The sequence below is a fragment of the Mizuhopecten yessoensis genome, unplaced genomic scaffold (assembly GCF_002113885.1).
Source record: "Mizuhopecten yessoensis strain PY_sf001 unplaced genomic scaffold, ASM211388v2 scaffold11119, whole genome shotgun sequence".
Taxonomy (NCBI): Eukaryota; Metazoa; Mollusca; class Bivalvia; order Pectinida; family Pectinidae; genus Mizuhopecten; species Mizuhopecten yessoensis.
In genome coordinates this window covers 379,501-398,671 of record NW_018408889.1, presented here as the reverse complement: position 1 = coordinate 398,671, position 19,171 = coordinate 379,501, and the positions used below count along the sequence as shown (strand labels likewise).

At 36.8% G+C, this 19,171-nt stretch overlaps 2 protein-coding genes across 7 annotated transcripts in view; one reads left to right on the top strand and one right to left on the bottom strand.

Annotated features, from left to right (window-relative positions):
- The first annotated feature begins 97 nt into the window (after positions 1-97).
- Positions 98-2,342, top strand: LOC110466136 (KIF1-binding protein homolog). The gene has a single exon (XM_021522466.1). The coding sequence runs from the start codon at positions 105-107 to the stop codon at positions 1,848-1,850; it is 1,746 nt and encodes a 581-aa protein (XP_021378141.1). The 5' UTR covers positions 98-104; the 3' UTR covers positions 1,851-2,342.
- A 4,204-nt stretch (positions 2,343-6,546) lies between these two features.
- Positions 6,547-19,171, bottom strand: part of LOC110466145 (signal-induced proliferation-associated 1-like protein 2) — a 73,140-nt gene continuing 60,515 nt past the window's right edge. For all 6 annotated transcript variants that reach the window (XM_021522481.1, XM_021522486.1, XM_021522487.1 and 3 more), the window contains 8 exons: positions 17,157-17,200; positions 16,034-16,617; positions 15,440-15,599; positions 15,005-15,171; positions 13,074-13,219; positions 10,183-10,312; positions 9,821-9,914; positions 6,547-9,040 (listed from right to left, as the gene is read on the bottom strand). In XM_021522481.1, the coding sequence (XP_021378156.1) occupies positions 8,891-9,040; positions 9,821-9,914; positions 10,183-10,312; positions 13,074-13,219; positions 15,005-15,171; positions 15,440-15,599; positions 16,034-16,617; positions 17,157-17,200 (1,475 nt within the window). In that variant the 3' untranslated portion in view covers positions 6,547-8,890. The remainder of the gene's footprint in view (positions 9,041-9,820; positions 9,915-10,182; positions 10,313-13,073; positions 13,220-15,004; positions 15,172-15,439; positions 15,600-16,033; positions 16,618-17,156; positions 17,201-19,171) is intronic.

Sequence of the window (19,171 nt, the reverse complement as noted above, 5' to 3'; positions counted from 1 at the left end):
TTTATTTAATTAAATACAGAAGTTGGCTATGCATCTATATTTTAAAAACACTTTAACATATTAAAAACTGATTTTCTGCGATCCTCCGACAGTAAACCGGCATCATGGCGACCGAATGGCAGAATTATTTAGATGAAGAGGGGTTTTCTCAGTTTGAGGAAGCAAGAAAGCTGAGTGACGAATATTCGTTGGACGATCCGGAAGATGACCCCTACTTGTCAAAATATAAGGCCAGAGAGATCCTCTGTAGTATCAAAGAGAAACTCAAAAGCCAATTTGAAGCCAACCCAGATTGCGAGCACCTGCGTTTTGCTTCTGCTGCTTTGGATGTAAAACTAGGATCTAACTACGTTGATACCGAAGAACTCCCGACCGGGGAAGAGCACCTCCTCAGGGCTCTGGACGAACTTGAGAAATATCGACTGCACAAAGATGCTTCAAATATTTATCATTCGATCCTGAACAACATTGGAATTCTTTGGACAGGACGGAGAAATCAAAAGAAGGCTCTGGAATATTTCCTGAGAGCAGAAAGTGTTTACAACGACTGGAAACAAGAAGCCAGTGGATCACCAAAATCAATTGAAGAATACTATAGAAAATTTGACGAGGATAGCGAAAAGCTTGAATATCAGAGAAATCAGGCTTTTGAGGCAACGTATACGCACACACTTTACTACATGGCCCAAGTACATGCTAAGCTCGGCGACAGCAAGCAGTCTGCACAGTACTGCCAAACAACTCTTCAACGCCAGTTAGACAGTCAGACATATGATCCTTATGACTGGTCCATTAACGCTGCAACGCTTTCACAATATTATATAACTGTTGGGGATTTTCGACAGGCACGTCATTGTCTTGCATGTTCTCAACTGATATTCCAAGAAATCGAGGCTAATGGTTCAATAAAAAAGGACATGGAGACATATGAAGAAAAATACACTCAGGCAAAAGCAGACATAGAGATATGCTGGGCAAAGTATGGAATCGCTCTGTTGGAAGAATCAAAAGATTTGTTAATGAAAGAAGTTGAAGACAAAGGTGCTGAGGAAAAAAAATCTACGAATGACGAAAAGATGAAATACCAAAACTTTAATCTTGAAGTGACATTCCATGAGGATAAAATTACTTGTGACTTTGTACAAGTATTCTCAGACGCAAGAGAGGTTTTCTTGAAAGTGCAGAAATGGCTGAATGATGCAAAGGAATTCTATGTGTTTGACGGACGTTGTACAGACCACATTGAAGTCATCCAGGATCAAAGCCGAGCTTTCAAAGTATTAGCATTTTTTGAAATGGATCTTGAACGCCAGTGCAAAATGCACAAGAGGAGAATAGACATGCTGGCTGCAATTGTTGGCGAATTGAATCCTCAGCATTATCTACTGATAATGCGTCAACTCACTTTTGAATTAGCAGAGATCTTCAGCCAAATGGTGGATCTAAAATACAGTATTATGGAATCGGAGAGTCCTACACCATCGAGGCACATCATCAAGAAGATAAATACATTGATACAGCAAAGCATTGAACATTACCAGACATATATGGATTCTCTGAAAGATGGAAAGCCAGAACTACCGGAAGAATTCTCAGATTCAAACACAAGACCAGCATTGATTGCGAAGTTTTGTATGGGTCGTCTGCATTCCAAATTTCTCGTATCTGATGTCCAGCAAAGACTTGAAAATATAAAGAAAACATCAGCTTGCTATGAGTTCATCATTAACTACTGTGATAAATTTCCACATGGTGCAGAAGTAGTAGCACTGGAGTTGTCTGTGTGCAGGGAAATGGTGCCTCTCTTACCTGTTAAAATGGAAAAGATTCGGCAACAGGCAGAAATGTGAAAAAGTAAATGAAACATGGCACTACTGATGCAATAGGTTAAGAGATATGTAAAGCAGAATATTTCTCTTTTACTATCAAAGAAGTCAAAACTTTCCATAAAAGGTATATACCTGGAGGAAAAGAAAACTCTAAAATAATAAGAATCCATTTTCAGAATTTGTTTTAGTCAATATTGTGTAGCTATATTTATACGTGAAACTGTCTCCTTTCAAGCTTTTAATCCAGTTCATTTGACTTCAGAAAATGTTTAAAAGTGGTGTGGTTTATATGATGACTGTTCAAGTTCAAATTGTGACAGTCTAAAAGTTGGGAAAATTTGAAACTTAAGCTTTTAGTTTGTATTACAGTAAGAAAAACATGTAAATTATGCTTCAAACTAGAGGAATTTCTCCTACTGATATATTGTACCATTGATGTATTTTAGCATTAATTAATGCTTTAAATATTCATATTGTGTTACTTTTTATTTATTAAAACATGACAGTATTTTATATAGGTTGATTTATATATATATATACAAAATGTATACATGGGGCAAGGAAGCAATTCCAGCAGTGTAGAAAATATGAGGTTGTCAGGTTTTTGGTGCAGTCCACTCCTTTATCGAGACACAGAACACTTACATTACATAAAAAACAAAATACAAGTTTATATGCTGACGGTTGCTTAAACTGGATTGTAGGGCTTTGATATATCATATATGCATTATTAATTCTTATAATTAGGACAAAGTAAAGTTCAACAAAAACAAGAGGCCTAATATTAATGGACCTGAATCGCTCACCTGGTATTAATCTTACACTTGTAATCTTGAAAGTGGACTTAAAAACAGGCAAAATGCCAGTGTTTGATTCAAAATAATCTATTAAAATATTTAAACATGTGACACATGTGACCTTGAAACAGTCAAACGAGGACATTAAGTTGAACAGACTTTATAGCCTTTCATACCAGCATGCTTCTCGCCAAAACCTTTAGATTACCTAGAAGTTGTTTAAAAGATTTCAACATATATGACCCCTGTGACCCTGCAAATGGGTGAAGGTCATTCATTTGAACAAACTTGTTAGCCCTTCATCCCAGCATGTTACTGGCCAAATATCATCACCCTAAGCCTCTTGGTTATTCAGAAGTCGTAATTGGTTTTTTTACCATATTTGACCCTTGTGACCTTGAAAATGAATGACGGTCATTCATTTGAACAAACTTGGTAGCCCTTCATCCCAGCATGCTACTGGCTAAATATCATCATCCAAGGCCTTTTGGTTACTGATGACTGTAAAAACGCCGGACAGAAGACGGACGCTGCACCATGGCATCAGCTCACTTGCCCTTTGGGTAGGTGAGCTAATTAAATCATTGTCAGTGATATTTATTATTGCTTATTATGTAATAATCTAAATAACATCCACCAAAATATGTAGTGTACTATATTCTAGGATATAGATTTCAAGTTTTGTTTTAAAAGTGAGGCATGCACAACTCTGACAGATTCAGGTGGTGGTGGGGTGGGCCCTAGGGGGATAGAGATGGATGGGCCTAGGGGGATAGAGATGGATGGCCATAAGGGGATAAAGACGGATCGCCTGAGTCTATTTATCATTTGCACAGAAAACTTTACACAAAATTGAGTTGCGATGTCTTCAGTTTGTGTTTCTCTGAACTAGATGGGATTTTAAGCCGACAGGACGAGAATTGGTGAATGAACACCACACCATGCTATATATGTTGATGCAGTGATAAATCTACATACAAGTCTCAAACCCTATATACTCAAGAATTTTCATGGGACTCGTAGAATGAATTTAATATTATGGGACCCATTGTTTTTTGCAATACAGTTGAAAAGGACCGATGGAAATATATAGTAGATTGATATAAGTTGGCATAATACTAGCTTTTCCTATTGGATAACATTGCCTGAAGTGTTTTATACCTGGTAAGCAATTTATCAATGTGTAGAGTGCAATATTACTAGGTTAATACATACCTTGGTATGTTAAATAAGAAGTTCATAAATCTATTTTTCAAATACATTTCATGATCTGGATTTGCAGGCATCCATATATATATAGTGATCATTCAGTTGTTGCATAGATTTGACAACATATATAAGTAGAGGGGTTCTAATCGAAACACAGGTCAGTTTGAGTAGTTTTTTATTGGCCAACTAGTTTCAGCTTATAAGGCAGTCTCGGGTGTCACCAGTTTGAGTGATTTTTATTTTTAAACTGCCAACAGTTTTGATTCTTTAGCAAAGACTTTTAGAAAGTGTTGAAACTAATCTGCCAATAATGCTAAATCTGCTGATGGATGATCTTTGTTGTAATTTGATAGGTTAACCTCTAGATCTCCTTACAATGACATATTCAATATCAATCACCCTGCATTTCCCTCGGTATCTGCACTCCGAGCGAAGTACCTCATTGATTTACACACCTTCACAACTCGTACAATTCAAACGAAAAGTATGCATTCATTGTAATTAGGTCTCTATAATATTCACCTGAAAAAAATTTGTCAGTTCTCCTTTTATCCTTGTTCCGTCTTTCTTTCAATACATAACATCTCCAAAGCAACTTTTACAGGTATTTCTCCTTTAAGTTGGAATAGGTACGACTGCCCACAGACAAGATCTTGCCCAATATTGATTATAACTGATGATAATTTATGTCAGTCTTTGCTTCCGTTTTGTGTATTATGCTCCGATGTCAACAGTAAAATGACTTTTTAGCAAGGTCACATTAGTTTCCAACATGTCAAACCATTGAGTTGATGCAGAAAAATAACATACACATGTAATTATTTCTTGATGTTTATTTATTCATCACTTACTTTCATATGCGTCTATATCATATATAGGACTATACGTTCATTCATACGCTTTGTACAAGAAAATGAAAATGGAAAATGATACAATTTTTTTCTGTACAATAAATAAATTGGTAAATGAGAATGTTTATATTGTCTTTTACAATAAGTTAATGCTATGTTCAAATGCAAGTTTCGAGATTTATAACTCATCATTGGTTAGCCCTAAAAACATTTATGTACACATACATTGTCAATGAGGTCAGAGAAAAAGAGATATGTATAAACATGTACGCATGTACTAATAAGTACTAGAATGGAAAAGAATAAATGCTGCATGCTGGGTAATTCAGGCTTGGCCTTGTAACATATAATGCTATCTACATAACTCTATAACAGGTTGTGCTATACAGGATGTAGCGATCTCAAAAGATATTGGAATAAGGATATACAGTATAGTGGAACCTTCTGAATCCAGACACTTTACTTATGCAAAGTTTCAATAGAGATTAATTCTGTTCCTAACCATACAGGTAAAAGATTGTGATAATTTTAAAGGATTATGAGTACATGCAGGGCAAAGAGTCCCACTGTACCCAATGCAAGCACCATGTATACCATACATCGCTTTTGACTAAGGATGCCTGCCCCTGCCCTAATAAGGGCAACCCCACACATTTTTTATGCACTTTCTACGAAATATACATAATTGTATACACGTATAAGCAGATAACATTAACTTATATCAGTAAGAAATGTCACCCTTCAATCAATCTCTTAGCTTGAGAATTGCAAGAAACCAAGACCAATGGAATGAGATATATAATAATAAATTGGATTTTCTCATTCATGTCGCATCCAGTGAAAAAAAATACTTTTCCTCCTCATTTGATAAAATTGTTTATAATCTGAAGAATAATTATATTGAGTATTTTTAAAAAGTTTTATAATTTACAAAACATAAAATATCGTCATCATGATAATGTAGGATTATTTACAAGTTAAATGACAAAAGATGCATTCCAACATTACCAAACATACTAAGTATGCGGTCTGTATGGTCTTGCGGTAATGAATGATTATAACCAACTTTAAGTGATGGGGTGGGTATATATACATATAATATATATATACACATATGTTTTGTACAACTCTCTTATTGAGAAAGTAAAATAAAATAAACACAAACAGGCATAGGACTTGTCTAGTGCTGTAATTCAGCTTGTAATCTATTTATATTAAGTATTGTCTTAAGAGTTCAATTATCAAATTTGAAATGTTGATGAGGAAAATGTACCAATGTCATTAACTAAATTGGTCAACACGGACCACCAAAATATTACAGCACTCGTTTGTCATCATAAAAGGTCATGGTTAAATAATCAAATTGATGGTCTTGCAGCATATGATAAACTCCATGATAATGAAATGTTAGCTGTGTATAACATGAGATGGTCAATGATACGACAGCTGCTTACATACATGTTTATTATCAATAGTATGGGACTATATAAATTATAATTAACATTGCACAAACAGAAATACTTATTTTCTAGCATATTGAAAAAATACATTTATTATAACACATTTGTTTTATTACGATCTTGTTTTTTGCTAGGTTCTCTCTTTCATATGCAGATCTCTAAACATTGAAAATGTGTATATATTGGGTAATGTATCATTGATTGTGCCACAAATTCTCAAACACACTCTATTTGCACGTAATATGTCTAGAGACTTTTAGTTGTACCAATTATTACATCTCATGTATTCATCTCTTTTAGTTGTACCAATAATTATATCTCATTTAATAACAAATTTTGTCTAACTCATTCACCCCTGAAGACACATTTGAACTCCCCTTATTCAAAGATTGGAATAGTTTATTATGAAATTTCAGGGGTGAATGAGTTATAACATTGTATTGATAAATTCTTCATACCATTCAGAAAATATTTACTCAATCAATCTGTTATCAGAGTGTACCGATGTTTATTTTTCTAACATATATTTTTTTTTTGATATATGAATGAAAATTTGGTTAAAAAATGTATAACAAAGTTGAGTGGCACATTATTAAGTTTTGACATTAAAATAAATACTTTGTTCCTCAACTTTCCTTCAAGCCTTAAAAGGCTATCTTTCTTGTTGACGTTCCATCATCCGTAGATGCACATGGTTGCTTCTGTGAAGTCTCAAAACAAATATCATTTAGCATGTTTAACACATATTCATTTATTACGGGATCTTATGTTGTATATAGTATTGATACACATATTGGCATGGTTTTTAGGGCTTACCTGGTAAGTACTTGTTGTTATGGTTTTTAAGTACATGTACCATCAACGACAATAACAACAACAATAAACATGGATAATATTATTGTCAATAATTGGCATATACATTTGACATGGTTGTAGACGCTGTTAAAAATGGTCACTCAACGTGAGGTACAAAATGATTGTTAAAAGAGTAACTGTCACACGATTATAAAACTACCTGTGACCAATAATATATTTCAATTATTTCTTTCAACAATTTTCAATGTTTTTATATTCAAACTTAAACTTGACCCAGAAGAACTTGTCATATTTCCCAGATCAGTTTCAAACTTTTGTTTAAGCATTATTTCGGTGAAATCTCATGGTTTCTTGTTTTTTCCTTATACTCCATGAACATATTCCCATCACTGAAATAATATACTGGTAATACAGCAACAGAAGAACTTCCATTTTGTCCCTATTTAACTCATTCATCCCTGAAATTTCATAATGAACTATTCTAATCTTCGAATTGGAGGAGTTCAAATGTGCCTTCAGGGGTGAATGAGTAAATCTACATTTCAAGCCTCCTTATACCTCTTTTCATCCAATTTTCCTGATGCCAATAAAAGCATCATTATGAACAAAACGCATATGGAATGAAAATTGCTGAATACTGAATGTTTATTTCTACAGACTTATTTTATGACAAGTTTTTCAGATGAAATAGATTTTGTGGCACCATTTTGTTCATTGTCTTAACAAAAAAATGGCAGTGGAATTTTCTGGGAGATGAATCTTCCAAATTATTTTCAAAAAACTACATAACTACAGGAATGCCCATGCATGCTCCAAAGCAAATAAGTGTCACCGTTTGAATAATACTTCAAAATAGTAACAATAGTTACAGTGACCTTAGCCTTGACCTTGGGACCTCATTTCTGTTATACTGGAACCCAACCCTTATTATAAAGTTTGACCTAATCTGTGACGGGATAGACATGGGTGACACTATATGCCCCCCCCTTAAAATGATTGGAGAGGGGGGGGGGGGGCATAACAAAGATAAAATACCTTAAATGTAGACATAGACGAATCACAGATACTTTGCTGTAAACCTTTTCACATTATTTCACAAAGAGATCTAGGGTCAATAATAATCCAAGTATATCACCAGAAACTGATAGTTATTGCCGTTCCTTTCCCGAAAAATAATTCTTGTGATTAAACCTTTCGAAAATACAGCCATGAAAATATAGGTATTTGCAAATACTAAGTAACTTTTGGTATCTGCATTACAATGTTATTGATATTTTTCATAAAATGAAAGTTGTCAACTTAAGAAGCATTTATCTGTGGGGTTGTAGTTGTAGCTACATCTCTACAGAGTTACCTCCCTTACACCAAACTACAAAGCAAATCTTTATTTCACCTGACTTGATACCCCTCTAATACAGCTGCCATTTTACCAATATATTACCACAAGGATGTTGGAATCAATAATTAAATAAACAATGACTCTGTCAAAATTGGTACCTGTTATCTACCGACACAGATAGGTATCCTTTAACACTGACTCTGTCTTATCTTGGGAAGTCGAGAATCATTTAGGAGGTCCTTGTCATTTTGAAAGATGACATTGTTAACCTGTGATGAACATGTTTTCGTAAAGCAGAGAATTCACAGTACAGTTGAATCTCGTTTACATTCACTCTGATGATCTGTGAAAACCTGTTTACCAGATGCAGAGGTATTCAAGAACTGAAATATAACTGACTAATCCATCCTGATGAACTACCTTCGACCACTATAAGTTGCTTCTGCCGAATCGAAAGATTCTTCCTCCTTCAATTACAACAGATCTGATTCAGTCATTATCGCATACAAGCTGAAACTCTGTCCGTTTTTTCTTTAGTGCCAAGTTCATCAGTGTCTCAATATTTGGTCTGTCCCTCCAAGCTCTACCCTCAGGGATTCTGCCTGTCTATTGTGTTGAAGAACCACTCGGTAAACTTGCGTAGCTGAGCGGCAGCGGTCTGCGACTCCTCCTGTAGACGGACGTTTTCATGTTTCAATTCCTGTACCTCGGCTTCCAATGCTGCATTTTCCTGTCTCTCCTGAAACCCAACCAATCCATACCATCAAAATTTCTATTTATAGGAGTTATTTTTAGCCACACTGGGTTTTTGGCAATGAAACATATTAAGCCGTTAACTCATTCACCCCTGAAATTTCATAATGAACTATTATAACTATTGAATTGGAAGAGTTAAAACGTGTCTTAAGGGGTGAATGAGTTAACCAAGTCATACTTCAACTTTTCAAATGTTTTAATGTGCTTCGAAAGTAGTATGCATCAGTCTAATATGTCGCAAAGATGAAATTCTTGACATTTGTTTATCAGACTAGCTTTGGTGTCAGAAGTGACTTTCAATGTGTTAATTTGACTTTATGAGTGAGATCCTCATTATCACAGTTTGTAGAGTTGCCAATCAGCAAATAAAAGTGGAAAAGCAAAACGCCTAAATGTGACTTGTAAGTCAGACATGTTTAATGAAACTGTGACAAAACAATTGTTATTTCGGCAAAAGTCTGACCTAAAAATGTTTCTGATAAAAACCCATTCAGTAAATGTTTGTAATGCCTTGTTCATATACATGCATAATATAGAAGGTCAAGGTCAAGCAACTTTCATTGAGATGAGTAAACATTTTGTACTATCTGTTGTACACGGTGGCAACAGTGCACAAAACTCATTAGAATCTTCTTAACTCATTGACCCCTGAAAACACACTTGAACCCTTCCAATTCGAAGGTTGGAATAGTTCATTATGAAATTTCAGGGGTGAATGGGTATAACAGTTGTAAACTTTTATCTTTATGATGGTCACGCTCACCTTATTGAGGTCCTGTTCTAGCTGTGCCACCTTCCCCTCTAGCTCGGTTATTCTCTGCTGAGGGTTGGCAACCACAGGTCTCCATACTGGGGTGCTACAATGCACAAGTGACAATTAGGTTTTTCATTTTTCATAGCACACATATCACTGAACATTCAATTAGACAGGACTTTGATTTCCTATTTATCCATTTTTCACTGGAATTTCTTTGACTAGCGACAAAGATTAACATGAGAAGGGATAATTAGCAAATAATAACACTTAAAGCAAAGCATGTGAAAACCTTGAAATACAAAGATTTGAGACTTGTCCCCAGAGTCAATGTTACCTGATAGGATTGGGTCTGGAGTATTTGTACTTACTTGGTGCTGTAGTTGGTAGGACAGTTGGTGGAAGCGAGGACGGATTTCTTTACTGGGTCCTTTGTCGTCTTTTCCTCCTTAACATCGACAGTAGGTGACACCTTGGCTTTCACACCTTTCCCTTCTGTTCCTACAAAAAAATGTAAAATATTACAATCTCACACACCTTTCCCTTCTGTTCCTACAATAAAAATGTAAAATATTACAATCACACAAACCTTTCCCTTCCGTGCCTACAATAGTATGATATTTCAATCATTCATGCCCTTTCCTTCTGTGCCTACAATAGTATGATATTTCAATCATTCATGCCCTTTCCTTCTGTGCCTGTGACAGTAATATCTGTTATCACACACACCCTTCCTTTTTGAGCCTATACCTACGACATATAGTAATCACACAGAAGTGACAAGGCTACAAATGTGAACTTGAGGATGCCTGTTTGATCCTGATTGAACTGAGGGTGGTTTCCAATTAAGGTCAGTGGGTTTTAATTATAATGGCTAATTACTGTGATTATAAACAACACTTTTAAAGTAGTCAGTGTAAGTGTTGGGATGAATAAAGAAAACCCTTGGAACCCCAAACTCCCTATCCGTGCCATTGTTCATTATGCAACATGCATGGCTGATCACCAGATCACACAGCTAAACTGAATATCAATGAAGAGCATTATGCAAAATCGCATTCATATTTTACAAAACTTTATTCATCAATAACATACTTGACTGCAAATTATATACACTAGAAATACCAGTAAGACCTTCATTCAAACAAAGTACAGAATACATGGAGTCAAGTATTTTATAGAATGCAGGCCAACGATATTACAGGCCAGACGATATAAAACCATTACGGTATACCTGTGCTTCCTTACCTTGTCTGTTCATGTCTCCCAACCACTATCTATCTTATCCTGAATCTACAGCTCCCTGGGGACTGATGCTAACTCCCTAACCCACCGATCTGTGCCTGGATTACCTGGTCCCAATCAGCCGTGACGACCAGCTGACAGGTGAGACAGAGACACCCCCTGCAGACGGTGTATTGATTTTCTATTGTAGCTAGTGTTTTAATAGACAGTAAACAGCCCATCACCCAAACAGCCTTGGTATTCTACTAGGACGGCCTCATAACACATTTTCCAAGATACTTCTGAATTTTACTTCAATGACAGATTAATGGAAACGAAGCTGTATTTACCCATTTCCTAAATAAAGAATGATCATGCATGTATTTCTAAATCAATATTTCTGAAATACATAAATAAATATGGTGTACTTTTTTTAAAGTCATTCTATAGAATGTATTAACCCATTTCCTACATAAAGAATGATCTTGCATGTATTTCTAAATCAATATTTCTGAAATACATAAATAAATATGGTGTACTTTTTTTAAAGTCATTCTATAGAATGTATTTACCCATTTCCTAAATAAAGAATGATCTTGCATGTTTATCTAAATCAATATTTCTGAAATACATAAATAAATATGTTGTACTTCTTTTAAAGCCATTCTATAGAATAGCGGTAGTGGGATACACACTGGACAGACAAGAGTGTAAATTATTTTTAATTCAGACTAATGTATGTAATGTGAGGTTTTGAACTCATCCCATTACATGTTTAGGGTAAATTTAGCAAGACACTATCTAGAAACCATCAGCAACTGAATCCAAATTAAAAATTAACAGACCAGCTCTGACAGCATTACAGGTATGTCCCTAGATTTATATACGGTGGTGCCTCCATAACCTAGGAACCGTTGCTAGCGGGATTAAATGGACAATTTCGAACAGAGAAAAAAGGCCAACCTGTGCCCCAAAACACAGGCTGTATGGAGTAATGTGGCTTCTACAATGTATTTTATCCAAGACATCTTGAAATTATATAAAATTTCAACAAGTGAAGGTTTTTATTCTTGCAAAAACATGATTTTTTTAAAAGTTTTGCCGGTGTTTTGAGAAATAACCAGTTTTGCGGGTCATCCTCTTTTGAACCGAGCACTCAGTCTTGCTGTCTGATGCCACCACAGAACATACCTTGGTATTGACTTTAAAACCTAAACCTGATCAATACCACATAAAACCGGCCCCGACATTTACTTCAGTGCTAATCACTATTAATGGTTTCTATTTAATATCCTTTCTCGTTTTTTCTGATGTGGCTGGAAGCAAATTGTTCACTTATAAACGAAATTACACTGCGAAATTAGATTTTCTACTCCAGATAATGATCTTGCTATTTCATCCCTGCACCGTATCCGCTATGTTGCTGCAGACAATATCTTGCTGACATGTCACTATGTGTTAAAATTGGTTAACAACAGACCTGGAGATTTTCCTTTGATTAAGGATGCCGGTGCAATTATTTTTTCAATGCTTACAAAAAACATTTACAATCACAGGTTGAAGTTATTGATTTTTTAAGATATATAGGATCTTAAATGGGTTTTTATTTCATATGAGATTTTATGAAACGAGTCTTAGGAGTTTTTATTTTTGTGAGCCTTGGCGAACTTAATCAGTAAAGACAATCTGGTTTCCAAAACAAGTCTCTATACTGAATTTTCCAGATCAATCAAAGTGTTCAGTTAAGTTTTACCTAAAAACCTGGAAAGGAGGACTGTAATGATGTTCCCCGAAACCCTATCATATCAATATTGAAGGTCCCAGTTACAAAAGAACAAAATCAAAACTAATCACAAATTTATTACACACAATAGTACATTAGTATGATAAGAAAATAGCTGAATGCAATTTTAAGGGCCCGGTAAATCCTTAACTTAAAACTATCAGTTTCTGAATATCAGATGTTTGGAAATTGATTATTCCTGTTTAACAAATTTCCACTGGATGTTATATTAATGGACATCTAGCTCTTACTGACCTGTTCCTTCTATGGCTTTAGTGGCCACATTGACCAGGCTTGACCACTCCAGACCGGCAGTGGAATCTGGCAGGGGGACATTAGGTCCAGGTTTGACCGCAGTCTTGGTCAGACTGTCTAGCGTGGAGCTTGAGCCTGGTGACAACCTGTACAGACAAAGCACTTAACTAAATCATAAACATTCAGCTTCAACCTGACGAAGACGGCATACAACAAGTAAAGTGGTGGTGTACAGTGACAAAGTGGTTGTGTACAGTGACAAAGTGGTGGTTTACAGTGACAAAGTGGTGGTGTAAGGTGACAAAGTGGTGGTGTAAGGTGACAAAGTGGTGGTGTAAGGTGACAAAGTGGTGGTGTAAGGTGACAAAGTGGTGGTGTAAGGTGACAAAGTGGTGGTGTAAGGTGACAAAGTGGTGGTGTAAGGTGACAAAGTGGTGGTGTAAGGTGACAAAGTGGTGGTGTAAGGTGACAAAGTGGTGGTGTAAGGTGACAAAGTGGTGGTGTAAGGTGACAAAGTGGTGGTGTAAGGTGACAAAGTGGTGGTGTACGGTGACAAAGTGGTGGTGTACAGTGACATAGTGGTTGTGTACAGTGACAAAGTGGTTGTGTAAGGTGACAAAAAGGTGGTGTAAGGTGACAAAGTGGTGGTGAAAGGTGACAAAGTGGTGGTGTACAGTGACAAAGTGGTTGTGTACAGTGACATAGTGGTTGTGTACAGTGACATAGTGGTGGTGTACAGTGACAAAGTGGTTGTGTACAGTGACAAAGTGGTTGTGTACAGTGACAAAGTGGTGGTGTAAGGTGACAAAGTGGTGGTGTACAGTGACAAAGTGGTTGTGTAAGGTGAAAAAGTGGTGGTGTAAGGTGACAAAGTGGTGGTGTACAGTGACATAGAAGTTGTGTAGAGTGACAAAGTGGTTGTGTAAGGTGACAAAGTGGTGGTGTACAGTGACATAGTGGTTGTGTACAGTGACAAAGTGGTTGTGTAAGGTGACAAAAAGGTGGTGTAAGGTGACAAAGTGGTGGTGTAAGGTGACAAAGTGGTGGTGTACAGTGACAAAGTGGTTGTGTACAGTGACATAGTGGTTGTGTACAGTGACATAGTGGTGGTGTACAGTGACAAAGTGGTTGTGTAAGGTGACAAAGTGATTGTGTAAGGTGACAAAGTAGTGGTGTACAGTGACAAAGTGGTTGTGTACAGTGACATAGTGGTTGTGTAGTGACAAACTGGTGGTGTACAGTGACAAAGTTGTTGTGTAAGGTGACAAAGTGGTTGTGGTAGGTGACAAAGTGGTGGTGTACAGTGACAAAGTGGTGGTGTACAGTGACAAAGTGGTGGTGTAAGGTGACAAAGTGGTGGTGTAAGGTGACAAAGTGGTTGTGGTAGGTGACAAAGTGGTGGTGTACAGTGACAGAGTGGTGGTGTACAGGGACAAAGTGGTTGTGTAAGGTGACAAAATGTTATGTTGGCAAAAAACATTGGTGTATTTTGGGTTTAAGGTCCTATGCAGTTGATAAAAGATGCAGATGATCAGAATTTTCTAAAAAGACATCTTTTGAAACCACATGGATTTATTATTCCAATTCCTGCCTACCTATCAAATCATACAGATTTTTCGTCAAAACTGTAATCTGTCTTATCTGATGCCTGTATAAATCGGACATTCACCTACCTCCCAATGCACATGTTTTTCTGTTGTTTGAACCTGTTTAATATATCTTGTCTATTGCATAGGATATTTTTGGTTCTGTGATCATTATATTTTCTGTTACAGCTTTACCTCCTTGAAGTTTATGAAGTAGTTATAGGTTAATTCATTCACCCCTAAAGACACATTTGAACTCTTCCAATTCAAAGGTTGGTATAGTTCATTATGAAATTTCAGGGTTGAATGAGACGTAAGTTGTGGTACTTATAACAGACATGTTACCTGCGAGCCTTGTCCTGTTTGTAGGAGGGTGTGGTGGAAGAGAAGATGACGTCGGCCAGGTTGTTGTCTAGGGAACTAGACAGGGTCGCCCCCTTGACACTGTGCAAGCTCTCCTCTGACATGGTTCGCTTCAGCTTGGCAGTCTTCGGCTTCACACCCGCATTCAACTGTAAAAGAAAATAATTAAAAGCTATATATAGTAAAAACATATCTGTGTAATGACCATAACAAAAGCTTTTGCTAAAGTCAAATCTATAAATATCACTAAATACCACAAGGATATCTTAAGAACCTTAAACTTTTATCATGTGTTGGTGATACTGGTGAATTTTACACACATCTGTACCCCTTGACCACAATTTTAACTGGGAAAACATTGTACTTGGGTTTTTGTTTTGGTAGATGTGCGATCCACAGAAGACAGACAAAACTCACCATGACGCCTCGTAGCTCTGTGTTTGTGATGTCTGGGTCAATAAGTCTCATGAGCTCCTCCTCCAGGTTGTTGGTAGCCTGTGTTCGTATCATTTTGGTTGTTACACCTGGTCGTAGACGCGTGTTTAGAGATTCTTCTGAAGACATTCCTGAGAGATTTCTGTGATAGAAATAAACGTATGAAAAGTTAAATTTCAGATTTCCTTGGTAATTGTAAACAATTCTAAAATATTTTACTAAAAAAAAGTGCTAAAACTGTTAAAATAATCAAATTTTTGGTGTTCATTGTGATGTTGTAATTCCTAATGAAAGTGGAGACAATCTGTACTTGTATCCTGATCAAATCCCATATTCATGTAACCATTCTCATGCTCAAACATGGATTCTGCGCTCAGACCAACTTTCTTGTAACTCACTTGAATCATGTCAAACGATCAACAAGTTAAATGTAAACATTGAAAACAGCATTCGGCTAAAAGTCTCTTCAATCTTTTTCCATGTCATTGACAAAATGAGATTTCTTTACCGATTTATAACTGGAACAAGGAAATACTACTGTTCTTGTTAATAAGGGGTAAGGGGATCTCTACTTACCTGCGAGATGATCTGGGACTACTGTTCTCACTACTGAGGGGTGAATGATGACGACCCTGTAACAGCCCTGCCGGCCGGCCTTTATTATTGGTAGAGGCAGAATCTGCCCTTTTCCTGCTCGTGTCCTCCAATGACACCTTGCTATACCCTGCAGCCGTATGGTCAGTTGAAACTTGACCTTGACCTCGGTTGTTAAGTAGGGCGTTGGCGGAGTTGTGGCTTGACCCACTCGAGAAGGACGTGTCACTGAGGTTAACACTGGAGCTCTGAGAATTAGCAGTACTGCGGTCAGGCTGACTGACCCCTCCCGGACCCTGACTTAACAAATACTTAGTGTTCTGTGATTGTTTCAGCAGCTCCAGAGAAATGTTGCCATGTTTTACCGCTGCTACAGCAGTATCAATGTCGGATGGTGCTGAAGTCTTTCTTGGCTGCTGATAGGTGGCGTTGCTCTGCCCTTGACCTTGTGATGAGTTAAGTCCTGGGGTCACACTGGGAGAACTGTCCGATAAGTGTATGTAACTGCCCCCGTAATTGCTCGAGTCTCCACTGGAGTTTGATTCATTCCATCTCCGGGACAAACCCTGTATGTGACAAAGCAAACATCTGTAAAATATCGGGTACCATATACCTCTATATCAAACACTTGGCCTTTTGTCTCATACATTTCTCAGGGACAACATATATGCTACATTGTTAACCTGTCAAATACAACTTTACAATGGTGACACAATTCCAACATTAGTATTTTGTAGATACACCACGCTAAAGATTGACTTCTGGTCCAGTTCCACTGTATATAGATATACGGTAGGGGATTACAGCTACATAATGTTACACAACTACATACAAGGAATATACTACAGGAAAACATCTTCATAGAAATAAATAAAGAAAAGAATTGACCTGGGCCCTGTTGTCCAAAAGCTGATCAGCTTAACAAATTATTTATCCAAATTTTCCAAAAAAATAAATGTTTAGACAAAACTGAATTTATAATAATAATATTGAATTTTTTGCTTATGGATGATCATTTTAAATCAATCCCTACTATGTAATTTTTTGTATTTGTAACTGGCACTGGGGTCCAGAAGTAAGTATTGCCTCTCATTTTCAGACTGACCTGGTTTTGCCTTGTTGAAGAACTCCACTGTTTTGCACTAGCACCTGTAAAACAAAGATCCACAATTTGTAAACAAACAAAGGAAGTTCAGAAATGTCAACAAAGAAGTCGATCCCTCGTTGTAAAACCCCTTCCTCCGTCTCCCCTCTTTATGGACCCCTTACAGCTTACGCTTATGATTCACAGTACAAAGCTGTAAGGGTGGTTAAATACTTACAACAGTTTACACTGCATCAAAAAACAACAACTTTAGATATGATTTATATATAACGAAGTATCAAATCATAAATAATTCCTAGATGTGTACATTAATTATTCCAAACCAGCGGTAGAACCCGAAACCAGTGGTAGAACCCCGAACCTGTGGTCTGAGTTGAATCCTGGAAATTTTGTAGCTCTCTGTGGCATCAGATGTGTGTACGAAAACAGTTGTACATTAAGGAGTTGTAAGTGGTCGATGTATGTGTCAGATTTATGAGCACCCCAGTCTACCTCTATAATGATCTACATGCAGTATGTTGATAAGTGCTTCCCTCCCCCCAATCTGTACAGGATCCCCAAGGCTCCCTGCTACTTCCTTCCTCTACTGTCAGGACCCCCTACCCCCTCCTGTTAATCACTCAACTCATTCACCCCTGAAGACACATTTGAATTCTTCCAATTCAAAGGTTGGAGTAGTTCATTTTGAAATTTCAGGGGGGGAATGAGTTAAAAGGGACCAGGGATTGGCAAACTCTCTGACATGGTAAGGCCTACCTCATTTTAAATGTTCAGGACGGAAAACCTGAGGATATCCTGTTGGGTATTGAGATAGGACGACCTGTACATTACCCCAGAGTTTAGAGTTTAGGTATATATATGACCCCAGGATATGGATGTATCAATATGATCTATAGGCTATATGACTAACTCTTGTAAACAGATTTTAAAACACTGGTAGTCTTATTGATTTTAGTAGTATTCTGCAATTAACATTTTCTTGGTTTTTTTTCCCCAACAGTAAATCATTTAATAATTCTAAACGACATTTAAATTAAAAGCATGATAAAGTTTAATTAACATATATATTTGTACTTGCTATTGATTTTAAGGGATAGGGCGAGACCATGATACATATTATATCCTGGTGCCCCCCCCCCCCCCCCCTTCTCTCTCTTCAACCCCTCAAAACAGCGGTCTCATGATTGATAAACATCATAGGGGCACATGTTTATCAATCTCATCCTTATCTCCTTAGTCTAAACCAATGCTCCTAGTATCATTATGATTCATACCATACACCGGCAGATTTGGGAAGAGGGTGATATGCCGGGCCAACAAAAACTCAAGGCCTCACACGGCTACTGAGCTATGAATAAATGTGTGGTTACACGTTTTGCATTGCGAAAGCAAAAATTTGGGAAATTACAAATTATATACATGTACAAATTTCAAATTCATAAATAACAGCTGAATAAACATCCATCAGAAATCCACAGCTAAAAAATATGTTGGATGATATATATATACCTACATATCTAAACTGGACTTACCCAGTCATTGATTTGGCAAGATCAAATGTGACTTTAGGGGCGAATGAGATAAACTTGGAAGATAACTCAATAATAGGGAAGAATCTGCTGGATACCAGAGGATACTACAAGAACCAACACCATGTTAGCTAGTCTAGTTAGAGAAATACCAGGAATACAGTGGTTAAGGTACCAGGAGTACCTTATAATATGCACCAAGACATTAAAAATCTCCTTGGTTTTATGAGAGTCCACACCTTCACCCTGTCAGAAAGTTCCCAGACGAAGAAAATATTATTCCATTTCAACCATTTAGGTTAAACAGGGTTGAATTTAAAGAAGGTATTATTAATTAGCCTTGACCTCAAGCGAGCACCTTACCTGTAGAATATCAGTGATGTTAGCCCTCGTCAATAATACAGGTAATAATTAGGCTAGGTGAGAAACTTACAGGTAGAACCCAGAGACACCAGTTTAGGGCTACATACTGCCAATAGCCAGTAC